General features: G+C 34.6%; 2 protein-coding genes across 2 annotated transcripts; both read right to left on the bottom strand.

Annotated features, from left to right (window-relative positions):
* Window positions 1-18: 18 nt before the first annotated feature.
* Window positions 19-17,142, bottom strand: LOC143422781 (dynein beta chain, ciliary-like). Its single transcript, XM_076893695.1, has 53 exons — window positions 16,973-17,142; window positions 16,780-16,855; window positions 16,525-16,677; window positions 16,328-16,423; window positions 15,919-16,265; window positions 14,897-15,053; window positions 14,581-14,813; window positions 14,211-14,500; window positions 13,998-14,146; window positions 13,617-13,862; window positions 13,329-13,553; window positions 13,037-13,238; window positions 12,781-12,947; window positions 12,289-12,701; window positions 11,953-12,223; window positions 11,560-11,822; window positions 11,153-11,463; window positions 10,957-11,072; window positions 10,670-10,881; window positions 10,400-10,603; window positions 10,249-10,320; window positions 9,944-10,159; window positions 9,613-9,850; window positions 9,325-9,517; window positions 9,043-9,220; window positions 8,825-8,953; window positions 8,507-8,726; window positions 8,283-8,444; window positions 8,060-8,206; window positions 7,811-7,972; window positions 7,415-7,651; window positions 6,988-7,209; window positions 6,314-6,565; window positions 6,110-6,236; window positions 5,907-6,040; window positions 5,600-5,837; window positions 5,270-5,457; window positions 4,979-5,148; window positions 4,684-4,904; window positions 4,270-4,546; window positions 3,888-4,163; window positions 3,398-3,803; window positions 3,010-3,326; window positions 2,494-2,626; window positions 2,140-2,421; window positions 1,821-2,027; window positions 1,547-1,748; window positions 1,342-1,473; window positions 1,095-1,270; window positions 932-1,042; window positions 688-861; window positions 424-572; window positions 19-336 (listed from the first exon to the last, which is right to left on the bottom strand). Exons 1-53 carry the CDS (start codon window positions 17,053-17,055, stop codon window positions 42-44), a joined length of 10,857 nt encoding a protein of 3,618 aa, XP_076749810.1. The 5' UTR covers window positions 17,056-17,142; the 3' UTR covers window positions 19-41.
* On the bottom strand, window positions 17,121-21,479 carry LOC143422679 (dynein beta chain, ciliary-like). Its single transcript, XM_076893482.1, has 16 exons — window positions 21,139-21,479; window positions 20,734-20,964; window positions 20,515-20,622; window positions 20,200-20,422; window positions 19,951-20,103; window positions 19,685-19,893; window positions 19,354-19,584; window positions 19,075-19,278; window positions 18,786-18,977; window positions 18,483-18,692; window positions 18,120-18,394; window positions 17,899-18,017; window positions 17,473-17,790; window positions 17,252-17,324; window positions 17,186-17,217; window positions 17,121-17,149 (listed from the first exon to the last, which is right to left on the bottom strand). Exons 1-16 carry the CDS (start codon window positions 21,268-21,270, stop codon window positions 17,121-17,123), a joined length of 2,739 nt encoding a protein of 912 aa, XP_076749597.1. The 5' UTR covers window positions 21,271-21,479.
* Between the last annotated feature and the right edge of the window lie 279 nt (window positions 21,480-21,758).

Genomic DNA, 21,758 nt, shown 5'->3' with positions numbered 1-21,758 from the left:
AAGTTATACATCCTTTGCTCGTTTTTTAATCGATTAAACAATTAAATTTGAAGTATAATTGCCACACCGCCGAGAATCCACTTGCTCGCTTTTTCTTTAGTTTTTAAATTGAATGTCCATACGTATGTAGGACCTCTTGATCGTGTCTTGTACACAGGGCATTCGTATACGTTCTTAAAATCTTGTTTGTCTTGTGTAATCGCTCTGATGTACACTACAGGCATCAGTGGGAACAATTCTTTGAATCGAGATTCCATGATACATCCTGCTTGGATGTCCCATCGTGCCCCTTCCATATACAATCCATTTATATAAGCACCTTCTCTTGGCGCTGTCCTGTAAAGTTGCAATTTATAAAACGATATTATTGAAATAACATTCAAAATGAAAAGATATGTGTAATAAAGAAGATTCAATTGTTACGTGATTTCTTCCTTGTATTTTCTCATCACCTCGCAATGTAAACACATTTTATCTAATGGCCATTCATTTTTGCGCGCTGTTTGTTGCATAACAGCAGTTAGGAATGATTGAGGATTAAAGAAGCCTGCTAGCCATACAGATGAAGGTAACTATAAAGATTTTGATATAAATAATATATATAATATAAAAAGAAGATTTTGATATAATTTGTAAATGAACGATACGTGTTCAAGTAAATTTAAATTAAATCGAGCAAAACTTTACATTGAAATCTGCAGTCCAATTAGACAATTCGCTTATCCGGTTTAACATGTCAGCAAACCAGCTATTTAGTCCTAAATTTGAAGGATAAGCTCTTTTGGTCCAAGACGGTGGGACAGCATCCATCAGCATGTAGTTCTGTAGATCTTCCATTTCAGCATTTATAGTCAATTCACCCTTTTAAAAGATATGGACGATTAATTTATGATTAAGTATATATGTTTAAGTATTTATAATTTTTCATTACACTTAAACCCAAGTCCAATTCTTGAAGAGATCTTCTAAGTTCTTCACAGAGCAAGTTCATTCGTTCACATTCTTGCAAAGCGACCGTCACGTACGGCGTGCGTTCCTCCACCTGAGATGTTTAACAATAATTTCATTAAAATTAAATAAAATTAGATTAGTACCTTCGCTTGAAGTTCTTGCATATTAAATTCCTCTGGTAGTTTATCTAGTAGATCTTCTATAATATTTTTCATATTCTCCTCTCTTGAAGTCTCACCGCTTGTTACATCACTGGCGGTTCTAGTCAGCATTCCCAGTAATGTTTTAAATAAATTTTCAGCAGTTGATGTTAAAAATCCTAGTAAAGCATTGTTCGTATATTAATTTCAAAAGAAATGAATCCTAGGGTGCATTGTGACATGTACTTACCGATCTCTGCATTGGGATGAAGTCCATAAAGAACTGGGCTCTCCGTAGGAATATAGTCGTCTACATATTGATGATAGGCAGTGTAATCGCTGTTTGGTGGCACCAAAAAGTCCGGTGCAAAATACAATTCACCTGTGCAAAAGATAGAAAGGTAATTTGATTCTTTTTTCATTTTTCATTCTTTTCTTTAAATATAATCTGGTACCTTCGACTAATTCAGGTTTAAGATACTCCATTAAATATGTTCTGCAAAGTCTCCTGTCCCAGTCATCCGTTATATGACCTCCATACATTATTTCTCCAAATAAGTAACGAAGATCCTCCCATGGTACTTTAACACTATTTTCCAAATAGTTGTACAATACGGATACGCTGATCGTCAAGTCGCCAAAGTTGAATGGATAAGACTTGTTTAAAGAAAAGAATAATTAATTGAAACCAATAATTCATATATTCGATAATTATTGTTGCACAAGTACTCTATTCCATCCTTGGGCTCCAAATTTTCCACGTTGCGCGATTACAGCGTGGTAATAACAAAGTGCAAATAATATGGCTTTGAATTCAGTTTCCTTGCTGCACGAATCAAGAGTTTCTTGAGTAAAGTTATCTAACGCCTTATGGATGTTAGCTTGAATTCCCGATGGTGGTTCGTTTGTGATTTTTATGGCTGATTCTAGTATACCCTGTATAGAATTTGTTGATGAAAGTTGTAGAATATTGTCTGTATAACACCAACTTAAATGAAATGGTTTTTCCTTTTTTTTTAGAAATAATGAAAAGGATTTTATCCATTACCTGAGGTATTATTGATTCGTGAGGATCAGGACTAGGTTCAGCACTGATGAATAATCGATAATCATCGTGCGGATTCTCCGCGCACTGTTCCATTTTTTTCTCCAATGTAGGCAACCATTTGTTCACTAAATGGACATTTTGCAAAATTACCCAATGGCCTTCGTCCGCTGAAAGTTCTATAGCCTGCTCGGCTACAGGTTCCTGTCCTTGACCCAATGACACATTATGGAAATTCCTCCCCTCAAAAGTGAAACCCAGTTGCATTCCGAGTTTTTCTACATCCTGAAAACGAGCAAATTTATCAGATGTTAAGTATAAACAGAGCCAATTATAACTTCCGAGTAACTTGCTTACTTTTAAAGGATCAACGCCTGGAGATAAAATGAAAAATACAGGTGTGATTGAACTTGTTTCCTCGAAGGATTTATGAAAAGGGGGAGATCTGGATTCTACAAACTTCGAGCCAAGTTTTTCTTCTACAAAACACCTAAGTCAATTCGATCGTAAATATAATATTTTATAGCGAGAAATTAAATGTTTATTCCTCCTAGATTTCTATATTATACTTTCACTTATTTCTGTGCATTTTCTAATATGTGAAATTATGTAAATTTTGTTGCATAAAGCGTATAACTTAACTGTCGGCACTAAAATGTTTGAAATTCTAACAGAAATTATTTTATACGACTACGTAGATAAATATTATGCAATAATGTATACGAATCAAATTGACATTTAGGCATTATATAAAAGGCTGATCGAGGAAATGATATTATAGTTTTAAAAAGTTGAAAAGAAAATAATTGAACGAGTCCAGGCATTTATATTGTCCAAGCATTTGTAACGTAACGTCAGAGGTATCGAACAAACCTAATCGCATAAGACATTCGATCCAATCTAAGACATCTCATTATGCATAATCTTTGTAGAGCTGTTTTATTTTTCCAATCCTGTGGAAAGCTTTCTCGTTCTGGCGTCTCCGATTCGACGAACTTTTTCCACCTTTTTGCAGCACCTTCTATGTCCTTTTCCAAATTTTGGAAATCATCCATTTGACTTAAATACTTAATACCGCCCCAACTGGTATTTGTCAAAAAGTCAACAGGGCTGACTAAGTCAGAGACATGTGGGAATCGCAGTAGGAAATCTAATTCACTCTGCGTTATTTCCTTTGATTCCATAAAAATCTGAAATATTAATGAAATTTTGTTATTGAAATTAATATGTTAGATACGATTTGATCGTCTTAGAAATTCACTTGAATAGTCATTTGACAGAGGAAAGTCAGCTTGTCGGCTTCGAATAATCCTCTACTAGTATAAATGAATACTAGATAAGTAATACTATCCATTAAAAAAGCCACCCTTTTCGGCAAACTCTCTGCAGATTCAGCGAATTTGATCGCGTTTTGAAAGACAACGCTGAAAGCCTTTAAGGAGAACTGATACAGCATGTTTATTTTGCTTAAATCGTTCAAAACGAAGTACAAAAGGCTAGCTCTGGCCGCTACGGTGCGGTAAATTTCTCTAGCCTCGTCTATTTTTACTGCAGTCACTTTAGCTTCCGCTACTTTTATTTCGATCTCCGCGGCTGTCTTCTTTGTTGTTTCCAGATTTATTACAAGGTCAACATCGCTCAAAATGTTCGGCCCAGCAGTCGATAATCTTTGAAATAAGATAAGATTTTAGCTAGCTACAAGCATTGATTAATTACTCTGATGAGGTACCACTTGGCAGAGTATTGTTTACCTATGCAAAAGATCATCCTCCAATGTCTTCAAAGTAATTTTAAAGGTATTCTGTTGTGTAGTTAACTCAGCTTTCCTCGATTCTAAATCGGGTCTTTCTGCTTTCACAACGTCTCCCAGAAGTTGTTCCTCTAAACCGTCTATCGTTACGGTAAAATTGATAAGCGTCGTTTGCGCTTGTATTTCAGGCTTGTAATGAGGATTTGCAAGCTTCGTTTGTATGATTAAGCGAAAACGATGATCGTAATCTACCTCTTTGTCCCAAATTTTTATCGCTCTTTCAAACAAATGTTAACAATTGTAGGAGACAGTATAATAAACATATAAGATAATTTAACAGATATAAATATAAGCATGCTACAAATAACTGTAAGTATAAATACCTTCCTTTTTTTATTAGATCTCTTTTAATAACCGGATCTAAAACAGGGTCAATGGTCTCCATAATATTTTCAATTAAAACAATTCCTCCGTTCGCTATTGAAACTTCAATCAAATTCAAGTAATTTGGTTGAGTAAGTCTAAGCACTTGTAGTTCTTCACCATACCGATGTTTTATCCACTTGATCCCTTGCAACTGCGGGTCTATCATCAGAGGCCACCTCGTTGAATTCATTAAAATTGTTGCATTTTCAGAAGACATTTTATCGGTGGGTAGACCTTGATATTAATTGTGAGAGTAACATAGAATATATATATGAAGAATAATAATTAATATATCAAAATTTATACGTAACTGCAAATGTTTTGTATTATATAAACTTAAATATATTGAAATGTATTGCAAAGTTACAAACCTTCGTTGTTCCATTGAGCAATCTGCGCGTCGTCTGTCAGAAAAGATAGAACATCCAAATCGGTAGTTCTTGGTATTTTCACTTCCAAGCTTTCCAAGAAAGGCAACCAATTTTCGTACATCAAGTCAGACCTATATTTTCGTGTGAAGCATCCCATATACGACAAAAATGCTGTTACGAGGAGAATATCGCCAGGTACTGTTGCGCAAGAGTCCGTCAGTCTAAATATTTTATTCGATAAATAGACTTCAATTTATAATGCGCGTCGAGAACAATAACGATGGCAAAGACTAACGTTTCCACTGTTTCGGACCATCGAATTTTTTCGGATGCTAGACCATTTACCAATCTGTTTGCAAGGTCGATCGTTAATGCAGTCGCATCAGCTTCATCCTGACATTTCTGTTTCTCAGCTAAAGCTATATTCATTCTCTCCCCTAACGCGTCGAGTACTTTTTGTAATTCCTACAAGTAATATTTGTATTTTTATATGTTTACAGTAACATATGGTGTGGAATATATATATATGCATCTCGTTTAGATTTATACACACAAAAATAAAATTAAGCGTAAGTTAAAAATTCACCGCCAATCGTGTTCTCAGGGCATTTAAATGATCCATAGCAGCTTTCAGTTCAGCATTAGCTTGTGCTAACGCAGCTCTCAATGGTTTCACGGTTTCGTTAATATAGTGGAAAACCATTATATTTCTCACCCAGCTGCAAAGGCCTGCTGCTGCTTGTGATTTTGAATAGATAATCTCTGGATCAAAATCTGAAGAGTGTGCGATACGATTAGAGTTTCCTTAACGTTAGGAAATTAGTACAATACAGGTAGAGTAAAGTTGATTAGTGTGCTTACTTCGTAACTTATTTCATATAAAGATAAGTGAACAGAGACACGTGAATAGCTTTACCTTTGTTATTGATATAAGGTTGAATGGCTTTTACCACTTCAGGATGAATATTCTCTTTGTCGTAGTTACGGAGCTGCGAGAGAAATGTGTCGACGTGACCCATCATCGCTTTGCATGCCTTCCAGCTTCTATCTTTCGGAATCTGACCTCGAGGAGCAAACAGAACTAAAACAGCTTGTGCTACCATTGCTACCTGTTCTGGTGGTGTTCCAAAGGATTTCAATTCCGTTAAATTGTTCTGGAATTTACACGATTATCTTGTGAGATTATTTACTTAATAATTTATTTGAAAACGGAAGAATATTACTTTATTCAGCGTGTCGAGAGCAGCTTCAGCTTGTCGAACCGCGGGCTCAGCCTTCGCCAAGTCCTCATCGCATCGTTTCTGTCTCTCTGCCACTGTTTCTTTAATTTCTGCTATTTTTGCCTCTTCTTCGGACACTGCAAGTATTGGGAGATGATTACAAACAGTCTGAAGTAATTATTTCCCGTGAACAAGCAAAATTATACCGATGGCTTTCTCGGCTTCAGCTTTAGTATTCTCCGCCCGTACCTCGGCTAGAATTTTGTCTGCAACTTCATTCTTCTTTTTCAGTTCGATTTCCTGTGCTCCCAATACGACCCTCAATTCGCTTACCTATTCGAAATATCGATTTCAACGGAGTTATACTTGTAAGTAGCGTAGAATTGAAATGATAACAATGAAATCGTTACTTGGCCAGCGCAGGACTCTAATTGCTCCAAGCCGTTTTTCAGTCTCTCGATCATTGCTTTTACGTCGTAGGTTCTCTCGACGAGTAACTTCGAATACAAAGCAATTTGCTCTAGAAACGTTTTCGGAGTCGTGTAATTATACCTTCTCTCATTTTGCAGGTAAAGCGACGAGATATCGTTAACGCTTGTGTGCGCGTACGACATGAAAAGAGACGCTGATTGCTTGTACTGATCTGGAAGATCCTCTAACTCCTGCAATTAGTAAATGTTATACCAGTTAACTCGAATCAACACAGAATTAAGAAGCATTGGTAAGAGTAAATTTATTTTTGTAATCAAATAATAGCTACAACCCCCAACAAAAAAGAAAAACAGCTGTCCGCTAGTAATTTAATTACTTACGCAACTAACCGACTATTAAAGTGATGATCAGCCGGAACTTGTTCGGTAAGAATAAGAAGGAAACAATAAACTGGTTTCACGCAGTCGCGAACCAACATAATTAAGGAAGTGCAACTAAGTGGCTAATTAATTGGACTTATGGTAGTTACGTATTTTCTAGTTCGTTAACCACGATTGAAAGTTAACATTGGTCCTCGAGGAATCTTTGAGCTTGCAAGTTTGTACTTTACTTTATTTCATCGACGACACTGTTGCGTCTGAAATTGTCTTACTTCCAAAAATCTGGCGGAAACGGATTTTAGAGCATCCTGTGGCCATCCTTGGAACCAGTTAATTGAAGTGTTGTTCACGATCGCTGGGAACTGCCTGGCTCTGTTTCGTAAGGTTGATCCAACGGGAGAGAAGCAGAGGACACATTTTAATCGATTACGCACTCGATCGATGAAAAATTTCCAACAATTTTCTTTGGTATCCATCATTCCTGTTTGTTTCACCTATAATATCACAACTCATAACAATAAGAAATCATATATGTATATATATATATATATATATATATATATATATATATATATATATATATATATATATATATATATATATATATATATATATATATATATATATATATATATATATATATATATATACGCGAAGGAACGTTGTTCAATATAATTTCTGCATAAATTAATGAAGCACCTCGTTTCTCATGGCATTCACAATATTATCTATCTCATCGTCGGCGAACAATTCAGAAATTTCGCCAAAAGCAAGCATATCATTTATCAGAACTAAAAATCTTTCATCAGCAACATGGGAGTCGGTCATTAGAAAAGTAATACCGATTCCTTTCAGTCCAGACTTCAAGTATAGACTAGCCAGATCAGTTCTCAAGTCATTTATTGAATAACCTGTCCGTAATTGTATCTGAAACACCTAAATTGTAAAAGGAGAGATCATTTTGAAAAAATAGTTTACACGTCAACTATTAACACTGCAGAGAAATGCATAATATGCAACAAATTTCAATTAAATTCCATTAATTTCACTTATGCTTTTGAGACTTAATTCTACAAACGATTTTCATAGAAGTACCTCTAAGCTTGCGATGAAGGACGCAAGACTAGAGAGAGATTGCTTTCCGCTTCCTCCAACGCCCACTAACAATGCGTTTCCCCTTGGTAATTCCAGAATGCGATTTATTTGACAGACCTGGTACATGGCATCTTCAAATAAAACTAAATTCATCGCTGAGACCTATTCACAAATGCATTTCACGTGGTAACTCCAAGTAAGAACGTTACCTTGAACATTTTATTTTATTTTGAAACTCATTACTATTACCAGCTCATTATAATTAATTAAAGCTTCATCTAATAACTTCGTTAACTGTTGCCAATCCTTTATTGGCATATATTTCGGTTCGCCAATTCCTTCAGCAAAATGGCAATATATTATTGGTTCTGAAAATATAATATTTTCGTCTATTTCCTAAAATTAAAAACCGGAAAATATATGAGAACGTCATAATACAGAGTAGCTGACATTTATACGTGGTAAGACTTACAGAAATATTTTTGCGAAGCGACTCCTTTAATAATTGTAGGAACGTCCTTTTATCCTCAGAATTGATTAATTTATCAGAATACACCCTTGTCGCCTCGTGAACGTACAGTTTAATTAAATGATTCGCTGTCGGAACAGTATCGCCGTTTGCAAAAATTATACCCTTAAAAGAAAAACGTATCTCGACGTGTCGTTTTGAATGGACAAAAATGAAATAAATCTTACTTGAAAGATATTCGAGAGATCGCGCAAATTAAATACATAATGAAATTTGATAGCAGTTGGTAAAAACGTCGTTGAGATTTTATCGTGAAAATATAATGCTGCGCTTAATAAGGATTCTGAAATTTTCATTAACGCTATGTTAAATTTATTAATGGGATTCAACAAATGTTGATCTAACATTTGGCTATAGATCATTATCAGATTCTCCTCAGTTGGGAAGCTATAATCAAACAGAATTTTCAGTTTACAGAGAAATGGTATTGCTGTAACAAATATTATAATACTTGTCTCTTTTAACATTTCTTCATTTCAGCTTACCTAACTGCAAAAACAGCGAAATGCCGTTGCAAACGAGGATTAATGGTAAAACTTCCCGCAGTGGGGTTCATACAGGACACGTATTGAGTATTGTGAATTTCCTTCAACGTTAATTTCGTTCTGTCGTACCTACGATATTTCTCATAAAATTCTCAAAGTACAATACGTTTTACAACTGGGTAAAATGCAGATTTACAGTATTTAAAGTACTTGCATACCAGTGATTGTAATCGATATGTTGCCTGATAAGTGTGTGAGGCTGAACAGTTCCGTAAGTATCAACTTCGGGCATGTTCATATCGTCAATGAAATAAATTAGTTTCTTCATACCAGGCGGTCCGTAATTTCTACCAGTCTTCTTCTCTAAATGTTTTTCCATTGTTCTTTGCAACATTTCTTAAGTAAATAAATTACAATTAGCCCAAAAAGATAAGATGAAACATTATTGATCGTACATAATGTAAGTTTAATATCAGGATAAGTTATTGAATCATTATTACCAGACGTCGTGTAATAGTTGAGAGGAACGTTTGCAACATTATAAGTATCTGAAAGGGCTCCTAATTTCTCACTTATAATTACGCTTTTTCCTGATCCAGCTGCACCTATTAACATCACTGGCACTCGTTGCTGTATGAAAATATCTAAAAAAAAGTATAGACGCGCAGTTTCACCGGTAGACACTAAGGTAGACTGTAAAATGAAATTGTTTATAAAAGTCAAAAAGTTCAGTAAAAGTAATGTACGTAATAACTATCATATTTGAATGAAAAATTATTTAGAAGAACCTGCAGTGGTATGTCAGGATCCAGTTGAAAGGATTGCATTTTCTCGCTCCAAGGAACCAACTTCTTTGTTTCGTCTTCGATAAAATAATTGAAGATGTTACTGCCGACAGGGAATTTAATCGTCTTAAATTCATTTTGCCACCATTTATTGAACTCGTTTCGCCAATCGATTAATTGATCTTGAAAAGTTGCCGAGCCAAATGCCCAAATGCAGGCAAAAGCAAAGTACAATTCGTACCTTTTCCAAGAAAATCAGGTAATCAACGATTTAATGCATTTATTCGTTTCATAAACATTTATCGTGATTATTACTGAAAATTTTTATTCATACCATTCTTTTGGGCATTCGGGTGGCACGTTCTCTTTAGTCAGAAAATAATCCAACAAATTGCACAACATTTCCACATGGCCAATTTCTGGCAATGGTGTAATCTTTTTAATTCTATATTTTACCACTTCTACAAGTGTCGGTACGTATTTATCGAATAAAATAGTTAAATTTGCTCTCTCAGATGCGTCTCTCGTCTCTATCCAGCTAATTGCAAATCTAACAATTATAAAAATACTAAGTACATTTATTTTGTATATTATAAACAGATATTCTGTAAAATGAATACGAACAAATGCAATACTTACGGATACCATCCAATGTCTTGTGGATTTATGTAGAGGATTCCAGCTCTAGAAACAGTGGCTGGAGTTGCTGTCCTGAAAATTTTTATATATACATATTTCACCAATAATTAACAGTTAATTATGAACATAACGGATAAAGGAGAAAGATTACCTGAGGTTTGAAATCTCAAAGAGAAGCCTCATCTGATTCGTTAAAGCAATTCTTTCGTTACTAGCCAATGTTAAAACTTTGTTGTCATCCATAACAGTGTTTAATGATTCGATCCACATTGGATCTATATCACCGTCAAAAATTATCCATTTTGGATCATTTCCCGTCATGTTTGCTTGATCCCTCATTATTATAGAGAACAACCTGATGAAACAGTTCAATGTAATTTGTTGTTTGACTGGTTAAAAGTTCAGTATCGTTTGATCAAACCCGTCTTTCCACTCTCGCGTAGCTGGATTGATAATCCCAAAAAGCTCGTCGTTAGTCACTGCTTTGGGGTTCAAGTCGTTGTAGTACGGTTTTAATTGTTGATTGAAATAAGTTCGATTAAGCGTTTTCCAAACTTCCGTCTTTCCTGTTCCAGCTAAGCCAACGATAAAAACTGAGTGGCGTACATGAAGTAACTCTTCCAGTTGCACAACCTAATCAATTCAGAGTGTGATTTGATATTCAAAATTCTTAATAGATTCGGCACGTTATAACAGTCATATTTTTACTTTTAGTATAAAGCCATCTTCTGGTTGTAACTTCATATCTAAAATAGATTGTCGAACGGTCTTCTCAAACTCAAAATCTCTCTTTCGTGGCACGTCCAAAGCGGGAAATAAATCACCTAAATTGGCAAATACAAGTACAAACAAATTTAAGAAATATGACTAGCAAGTAGTTGTTATAAAAATATAGTAAATTCACCGATAAGCCCCATGAAAACTGGTACGTCGTCTGTGATAATTTTCGGGATATTAAAGTCTCTTAGGGCTCTCATTAACACTTGATCCTCGTTTCTTTGAGGATCGTCTCTCTTCAGCTTTCCAGCGACGACCAAAACCGATTTAATCGCTCGTAGACCCCAGTCGTAGTGGTCCTGCTTCGATAGAAGTTCTCGACAGAGTTGATACAATGTTATAAATTTCCTTGCTAAGAGTCTAGCTTCTTGGAATCCTTCTGCTACCAGCATGATTTCGCAGATCAAATCAAAGTCTGGAACCACCATAGCGCAAGGCCTTCAAAATAAATAGCGATGATAAATCTTTCCTAACAAACTTTAATGCTCTATGCATACACCTACAGTGTACATATATCATTTCTAGTGGACGTACCTAAACAAGGTTTTCAAGTTTTCGGGCAATTCTGTTCGTCCAGCATAGCCAGGATTCATAGTAATGAACATTCCAACAGTGGGGACTAGATTCAGTTCTTCTCCAAAGAACAGAAATTTCGGTTTATTGCTTTTTACTCCGTCCAGGACTGATTTTACTTGCACAGCCACCACTGAAAGTACTTCCACCGAAATGCGGTTGAATTCATCAAAACAGCCCCATGCTCCTACTTGAGCAAGACCTTTGTAAATGTTTGCACAGGACTAAAGAAAAGAAAGATATTAACCTGAGAATAAACTGATTTCATAAATGTAAGTTTAGTCGACGGAATTTGTTCTCATTATTTTTTTTTGCCAACGAGAAGGTTGTTTAAAATCACTTTACAGCTCTCACCTTGTAGTCCATTTGTTCGGAACAATTGAATACATAAACCATTTGACCTAATGCTCGACCTAAATCTTTTGTAGTTTCTGTTTTGCCAGTTCCAGCAGGACCAGCAGGTGCTCCCCCCATTATTAGGTGCAAGGATTGAGTTAAAGTGATGTAACATCTATCAGTCAATGGGGTTATCACTAGTCTTGGAACATTACCCAAGTATTCGTAATCGTATTTAAAGTACGCATCGCAAATATCAGCATAGCAATCGCCAACTTTATCATCCCATCTGTGAATTATTTTATAGTTTAAAGTATGATAAAAGATGGCAATTGTTATCGCAAATATTTTTACCTGTGTCTAAGTTGCGATTGCCACTGAAAACTAGAAGAATTCTCTGCCTTCATAGTGATCAATTTCGCTACAACGTCTCTAGCATGCACGTCAATCGTACAAATAGTCATGATCTTCCTTCTGTCGCTTTCATTTAATTCTCCGCAGAGTATTGTTATTAATGCGTTAAGCTGATTAATTTGCTTCCTCTGGTAATCTTTGAAAGCATTCTCGAAACCTTCCTCTAGTCTCAAAAAGGCCATGTTCACCTCAGTAGTCCACCAAATTTGTGTCCCACATAGGGCTGGTTGAGCTTGATGATCAAAGATCCATTGCTCTCGCGGTTTTTCATCGTACGTGGTCACCGCAATAGATATGTGATACCTCACTGATCTTTTCATTGCGTCTGTCACGTTGTTCAACCAAATTTCCACCTAAAGAGTGGAATATCTTATCTTTCAAAGATATGTTACAATACAACGATTGATTTACTTATTCATCACGTCGAACTACCTTTCCACTGCAATCACAGGAGCCGTGAATAGACATTTCTTCACCATCTTTAGCAATCATGACTATAGCGTTCTTTGTTGGCTTTCCACCATCCATTTTCCAATTTAATTTTGCGATAGAATCATACAACTTCGACAAGTGTTTGCAGACCAATTCAGGGATGTTTCCTTGAGAAATGATTTATCAAATAATCGTTATACATCCGCTTGTATTTCATGTGAGCCTTATATGTATGTCTCGATTAATATAGTCTAACCATTGCTTAAAATATCAAGGAGATCTGCTGAAGAGATAAAATAAAATCTCGGATAAATTAATCTTTTTGTTTCCAAGTAATCTGCCAAAGCTTTCTCGCAAACGTTCAGCTGAACTTGTAGCTCTTCCAATTTTTCCAGAAGTTTGGGACGATTGGTTGCTTTTACAATATTTAGATTGCTCGACATTTCCCTCAGTAATTCCTTAAAGAATATATTTTGTTGTACGTCTCTACTCTTAAAACTTTATGCTAGATACCTCACGGATTCTAATTTTTAGCTCTTATTTTGTACTTTGAAATCTTTGTCAATTTTTTCAAACCGCTTCGACTCCTCTGGAAGTTGGCTTCTAATGTCTTCAGAACCAATAAATATACTTTCGAGGTACATCCATGCCCGTTGAACTTCGAACCACGCATTAATCACCGCATCGGCATTGCTTAGTTTTTTTTGCCAACTAAGAATTTCTTCGAGAAAATATCCAACGAATTTCGAGCCCAACATATTTTGTAGTTGCACCTGTTACGAGTTAATGAAAATGCAATGTTCGTTTACGCTATTAAAAATACTTAACTATGTTACCTGATTATCTTCAAGGGTTTCAATAGTTGCTTCATCAATTTTAAGGACATATAATTTTGTACGGTCGTGTAACTCTTTATCAAACTCGAGAGTACTCCAAGTATCATTAAGTTCCTTTAATATCTTCTCCATCGCCATTTCCTTTACCGATTTGGCCACGATATTTTTAACTTCCTCTTCATATTTGTGTAATTGCAGTTTTAATAAATCCTCTAACGTAGTATGATCAGTCATAATGAATGTTACCTGTCCAAAATACGGTTTGTATAAAGTGATTTTGCTATACATATGAAGATTGTGCTTTCCGTTGCAATTAAAATTAATATAGCTATTCAGCCAAAATCACTGGTAATTATGTACTGATAAATACATATCAATTACTTTTGTTTCAGCCATTAATTCCCTCCAATGTCTATCTCTGATTGCTGGATTCTGCAATTCTGAAACTGCTCTTAGTGATGCCATCATGTTTTTCACTTGTGCTTCAACGTTGACGTACAATTTCCAAGGGCGCACGTCTTTGTCCAGATCTACTCGAGACCATAATTAGTTAGTCTAGATAAAAAAAAAAGACAAAAAATAATCGTTGCTCACGTCTTAATTCTTTGAGAAGTTTTTTGCACTCCTGATCCATCCATTCGATATCAAGCTTCTTCCATGTGGTTTTTTTCCATTCGTTTAAAGAAGTTCCGATTACGTTCACGTAATCCCATAAAATTTTCAAGAGCTGCATTTCTTTTTGTATTTGTTTAATTACTTTAAATTGAGGCATTTCTTGTTCGAAAATTACAGTTTGATCATTCAGTTCTTTTTCTTCGCTTAGAAATACCAAAACTTCTTCATATATACTATTCAGTTGTCTGTAAGGATCCTCGTAATCTGGACTGCAAATAATTATCAGTCACTTTCAATGAATAAAATAAAACATTTGGTGCGAATAGTATCACTGCTGTTGTTAGTTTACTTAAAAACATCTCTTTCGTGGAATTCCTTTAGAAGTCGTTGCTGTTTGAAGTCGTAATAGCTTAGCCTCTTCTTCAAAAGTTCAATTTGACGAGTCATCAAAGGTTGGACAACTTGTTTGACCTGAGCAGCTACTTTCTTCAACGTCTCCCAAGTAAGGGGTAATTCTGCTAGCCATGAAAAAATTTTCTCATCTAGATGCACGTTGTAAGTTTGTAGAAGCTCTATCGTTTTCTGGAAAGTATGCAATTATTCTTCCTCCAAAAGTAATATTTAAATTACGTATAATGTTCATACTTTTATATAAAAGATATTACCTTGATAGGGTCAAACATATCCTCGATCTCATATTGGCGATCTCTAACTTCTTTCAAGTAATATATTGTTTCTAAGAGTGCGTCATAATCATCTTCGTGAATAGGACGTGAAAAGTTATCCATCGCTAGCTGCAAAAATTCTGCCAGCTTCTCCAATCTATCAATAAGAATAATAATCATATAATGATTACAAAAATAATTAACTTGAAATTTGCAGTTCATACAAAAGTATACCCTACAATTTTGACTTATTTCTACGCAAATAATTAACAATTGCTCGATTGCATCGCCCTATACAATGTATTATTCCTGCTTTCACTCATAGAACCTTACGTCGTTGGGTGAAGAAAAATCTAAGATATCCTACATATTTCTGCAATTTATGAATGATCTGTTGTTTTAGAATTCCGTATATTGTTTGCGAAATAAGTAATTTGATAGTTTCCTGGAACAACGGTTCTGAGCCAAATATTCAGTTTACTATTCAGTTGCGCAAGTATCCAGGATTAGTGCCAACCAACGATCATTCTGGTTGCGGTTTCAGAGAAATCAGTTCTATTTGCGGTTAGGGGTCAAGATGTGATTAGCATTCGTAGAACCCTCTTTTATAGATTTCACAGACGTAATGTCTTAAAAGCATCACCCTTTTTTGACGTATCTGCCAAAGCAGAAACTCGATTTTCGACAGCGCACATTTAGTGATGATCGCCATAAAATCCTTCACGTTAAATTAAGTAAAATTAATACTTCTGAGAAAAGATCGTAATCAGGATCGTAGGAGAATGCATTTATCTCAGTGAACGTCTCCCGATTACTATAACTACGATGATTGGTGATTGTGTCACGAGTCATTGACCAGACAATAGATGAGCGGTTGATCGATTTCCTGGTGAAACTATCTCCACCGCTAAATAAAACATTGAAATTCCTTGCCAAAACTTTAGACGATATCAATTATAAAAATTAGAACCGTGAAGCTTCAGCAATTTCGAATTGAAAAGAAGAAAGGGAAACTGAATTACTTGGTGGTAATTTCGTGGACCAAATATTCCTTCAGCACGTTAGCCCACTTGCAAATTATGTTTAATAGACTCTGCTTAAAAGGCTTCACATCGAGTCTCAACCATCGGCAAAAGATTTCTTCGTTTTTCATGTTATTACACTTATCATACAGATCCATGAAGTAATCAATCTCTCGTTTAAAATCAGCCAATTCTGGTTTCTTCTCCTTCATGTCCTCTGGGATATAACCTTTTTGCTGTTCTAATATCTCTCTCTGTTCAGGAGATACGTACTGCGAGAATATCAGGAAATATTTTAAATATTCTTGTCTATCATCTGTCCACAACCAGGAATAAATATCGTATGTCTGGAAAAGAATAACTTTGCTGATAAAAAGTTTCAAGTTGAACTTAAAAATGATTATATTACCTGAGCATGCTCCTTTACTTCTGCTAAGGAGAGTTTCACTCGGTTGCAAGTTTCTTCTAACATAAATACGATACCATCCTCCTCGGCAACATCAATCTTTGGGAATATCATATGATTAATAACACGTGTTAAATAGAAATTGATAAGACGATCAATATGATCGTATAGTGATCGAATGGTAATTTGGAATAATATACCGCATAATTCTCTTGGCTCTCGTACAATTCAGGATCAACTCGTGGCACGAGGGTACCCATTTTCATCATGTCAAGTAGAAGTGATTCGAAGAACATATAGAAACCTTCAGGATCGTCTAATTCCACTGACGGTTGAAATACGATACTGGGATTCTATCAACATAAACAGCGAAAGAATAATTCCTTCAATAATTATAAAGTTTTCAACTCTTATAACTTTTTGATGTTAATTTACTGATTATTCCAAATATTTACTTCTAAACACAGTTGGATCTCAAACGAGGGCTGTATATTTCCTTCGGGGTCAGTTTCGTCGAGAATGTAACAAATACTGGCATATGAAATATTATATAAAGCATTAATGGCTAATAATAAATTTAATTAACTGAAATTAATGAAATGAAATATCGATTAGTATAAGTCGACAAATACAAAAGTCATTAATAACCTCGTGGAGACTGCTTGAATCAGGCCTTTGGAAATTAAATTATCGATGTAAGATAGATAAGGTTGCCATTTCTCAAGCCTCATCGCTAACACCTCTTCATCAATTTCTTCTTCTTCCTCTTCTATTTCCTCTTGCTCTTCCGGTGATCCTATTTCTTCAATTCCTCCTTCGTCTGGTCTAACAAAGAATTAACAAAGAACTACGAAATTGTACTACTCGTTGATATTTGTGATTGAATAGACTTTCTTATTTTATTAAGTAATTATTGAAAAAGATTACCTTGCATATTCAGTGAGTTCAGTTCCTTCTTCGTGCAAAGTTCCCTCTGGTTCTGCTTCTTCTTTTCCTTCACCTTTTTTTTTTTGCAAACAATTTTTCTAGTTAAATGATGCTTTCGAAAAGTCTTAGACAATTTGTTAGGATTCTTAGCAAATCAAAAGGATCTTCAATGCAAAGCACGTATCGGACTGGCGTAACTATGTTGTACGTATACTACTTACTGTCTATTAAGTCCGCGTCATCTCTTTCATAGGCATAATCAGGAAGTAAATCGAAAAATAGTTTATAATTTTCTTTTAAAATTTGCTTGAGTTGTTCAGCTGTTGCTTCAATTTCAGCGAATCTTTCAGAGAATCTATCGTCTTTATCAGTCAATGCTATTAAATTATCATCTTTCGCATCCTTGCGATAAATAATTGGCATCATCGCCCAAGCGTACATCCTGTCTAGAATATTTTTCAAATTTTCTTGAGCTCGAAACACTCTAGCATGTAATTTCCACGTAATTGACGACAAATTATCAATATATTCTGTAATTCCTGATAAGATGGACGTTCAAAATTATTAGAAATGTTCTGTAAGTATTATACTTTACTTGCATTCATTCGTTTAGTGTTTCTCCCAGTTTTGAAAAACATTATCTGTACCTTCTGAATTCCAATTATAATTTTCTTGGCCATAATTAATTAAATTGTCAATGTTTTCAACTTCTTCCTCAACTAATTGAAATTCTACTGGAGCACTTTCACTTCGTATTCTATTGTACCTAGTGTAAAATGTGAAAATAATAAACTTATGAAAGACTCCTCAATACTACTTAAAAGGTGGGAAAATTACTAAGTATGGGTAAAATCAAATTATTGTTTACCAGTTTACTATTAAATTAAGATTATAAGTGCTGTTGAAAAAGAACTGTGATCTATTATAAAATTCTATTGCCTCTGGAAGAAGATCCGATTTCTTCATAATTATCATATAGCGAATTTCTCTCAAAGCAGTCTTTAATTCAGAAACAAAATTCATTTCCAAGAGTTTGTTTTCCTTAACTATTAAAAGAGTTTTCGTCAAATGGGTTTCCAAGATTTCTGGCAATTTCTCCTTCCAAGCAAGGTATATTTCGTTTTCTTTTTCGTCGATAATCATCTTAAAGTGTATTAAGAGAGAAACATACTTTAAAACAATATTGAAAACTAATAGAATTTAGTAATTCCTCTGCTTTGTATGGTATTACCTCCAGTTCTTCATATTTATTTTTGAGTTCGTTTTCCATTTTAGCAGTAATCAGAGGATGATCGATCAATTTCATGCATTGAACTGGATAACGAGTTCTTTCGCGTAATTTAATTAACAAACACAGAGATGAAGCCACTGGTGGTAAGTACGTATCCAATGATAAAAATGGTCTATCTCCTTCAGCCATAAAATTTTCGTCAAATAAAGCCTAAGAAGCAGAATAACTTTATTATTATCATACTACACTATACATACAAGCTTAGATACACAGTACACAATTCGTAATCATAGTTAAATTCACCTTTGCGTTACTGAAACTTCGATCTGCTCTTTCAATCACTTCTTCATAGTTGTGCCACAATTGGGACATTATTATAGGTCTATTAGAAATGAAGCTGATTATCCAAATAAATTTGAAATACGCAAACAGGTTGTGACATTCCGCAAATGCTTGATCGAAAATACTTGCCAATCGTCGATCAAATTGTTCTATCTTTAATTTCATAAAATATTTCAATACGTATGTATGTTAGTTCAATGTAAGTACCATATCAATTTGCATGAACATCCGCAGTTTACATATCATTTACCATGATAGAAAATTCATTTAAATCTTCGGTAAACTGTACTTCTTCGGGGGTTAAAACTTCATAAGGTGCGTCTGCGAATTGCTGATACAATCTTATGAACTCTTCATAAATACTATTAATCATGGAAAGTAACGATTTGGCCTTTAAACCAGCCATTTCTATTCTTTCTAATTTTAAATAATCTTGCACTATATCGAATAACGCCTGTAGTGAAGAAATATAACTGCAAAATTGGGATAAAATATATTCGCATACGTTATTTATAATATTTGAGCAAACCTCAATTTCTTTCAGTCTCTTCTCAAACATGTAAATCCTTTCAAGGACTAACTTTTCATGAAACGTCCAAAGGGCCGGTTCTTGAGATTTAAAATAATTTTCTATTTTTTCTTTAAATGATCGAAACATTTCTTGATAATTATTGAGACACGGTATCACCTCCGCTATCTTCACTTTATTTTCTTCAATATCCTCACTGAATAATGTTGCCGGATTTATATATTTCACTGCCTATACAAAACATATACGAAGTACTCGATGCATTTTATAAATAGGATATTTCGCATTTAGCTAAGGTAATAATACATCTTATAAGTGAGTGATTTAGTACCTGAGAAATTAATAAATTTGAAATTTCTTGTAACAGAATAATAATTCGTTCCATAGAATAATATTTCGAATTGGACCACATTAAGCAAACGCAGTGCAACAGCACTTTCAGTTTGGTCAATATATCTTTGAATTCAGTGCTTTCAATTTCTTGAAAATAGGAGTTTAGAGGCCACAAGTAAAGATTAATATTTCTAGTTTCTAACAATGCTGAAAAATTGGAATAAATTTAATTTAAAAGCGGAAAATCTTTTCGTCGTTATTTACCTGCAGCCACGTTTTTCACTAAATTTTTAAAATACGCTGAATAAGGACTTTCCATCTTCTCCAAAAATATATCTATCTGTAATATCATTGGATCTTTTAACTGATAATAAAGTGATTCCATATTTTTCAGTCTCATGTTCCAATAGTCCAATTCTGATGAAGTAAAAGCACCCAAATAATATTAAGGGTTTGTACATAATCGTGTGGCTTTATTATGTTCTGCGCTTAGTTAATAAAATTATGGATTACCAGATATGGGTTGTTGCTTTCCATTCTTTGAAAACTTACGGACTTCTTCATTAAGAATCTCATTAATTTGAGTTGCCCATTTTATTATAATTTCTTCGATATTGCTCTTTAATTGGAGTTGTTTAGAGGCGTCTATTTTTGAATTATTAAATTGCTGATTAATAATCTCTTCGATACCCATTGGCATCGGTAGTAAAGTTTGTCCTGTTATTTTTCCCTTCACCTAAGTTTTGAATAAATTCTTGATTCTTCTTACAAGTATTTTCTATTCCGTCTACCACTTTCTAAGGTAAGTAGAGAGAGGTAGTATTTTACCTGCCATATTAAACTTCGAAGATTGTATACTTGTTTTTTAACATCTTTACGAACAATTTCCGGCCAACCGACGTGATTTTTTGGATTAGATAAAATAGGTACGTATGCCTGAAAATATGGATTAATGGATGTCTTCTGGTTTGTTAAATAATTTCCTAGAGAAACGCAGAAACTAAGCTTGCTCGATCCAATAAGATATATACATATAATTGAACTAACGTCCTCGACAAGTACGGCTAATTCTTCGATCGGGTTTGGCGCCATGTCACCCGGTATCAATAAATCCTTGTAATTATCTTCAGTGACCGTCTGTGGTCTCCTCTTCATGAAATATGTCTGCTTTCTCTTGGATTGCGTAATTTCAAGATAGGGCACCAATAGACCAGCCGGTGTCAATTGCAATACGAGGATCATCTCCGACGGGACACCAAAGAACCGTGTAATCATTTCCTAAATGTGAAAGTGAAGTAATTCCATCGTTATTAAAGTAAACGAGAATATGACGGATCATTTTTCTACTTGTAATGGAGGCTTGCTCAAGTTACGCAACATTTTTCACAGTTCACATTTATTGGAGAAATAAATCAGCTCCGCGATTTACCAGCGATTTACGTGTTGATATACCTTAAACTCCACATTCGATAACATTTTCGTCCATCTATCAATTTTTAACTTTCTCGTGTACGTAAGGTAATTAAATATATACTCCAACCGTTGGTCTTCCTCCTTTTTCTCATCTTCTTTTTTATCAGCCATCCTTCATTCGTCCTTATGATCTTGCATATTAACATTAATTCAACATTTTTTCTATTATCATCCAGCTATCTTCTATTGTATGCTTCTCGAAAAGAAATGACGATTTATATAACACGGAAATAAAACTATCTTCAGGGGTTACTTATAATCTGATCTTGGATCTTGAATGATATACAGTGGCCGGAAGTGTTGGCGTATATTCACATCTTCCGAAAATGATATTCCTTACCCCAATTACACGTTTCCCATTCATTCCTCTTACACTATCCCTTAAAAAATTGATTAATAATCACTAAAACATTTACTGATTAACATGTAAGATCTGGTACTCTTAATTTCCTTATAGCCATAATTACATAAGAACTACTTGCTACGTACATGATGATAACGAAAAGAGATATTAAATGAATAAATCTCATATACGTGTTAAACGGTTAAATAACCAGAAATGAAGTAATCTTCGCCGCTCTGTAACGTACGGTGAATAA

The sequence above is a fragment of the Xylocopa sonorina genome, chromosome 4 (genome assembly GCF_050948175.1).
Source record: "Xylocopa sonorina isolate GNS202 chromosome 4, iyXylSono1_principal, whole genome shotgun sequence".
NCBI lineage: Eukaryota > Metazoa > Arthropoda > Insecta > Hymenoptera > Apidae > Xylocopa > Xylocopa sonorina.
Note: the sequence above shows the minus strand (reverse complement) of the source record. Positions and strands in the feature narration are given on the sequence as shown.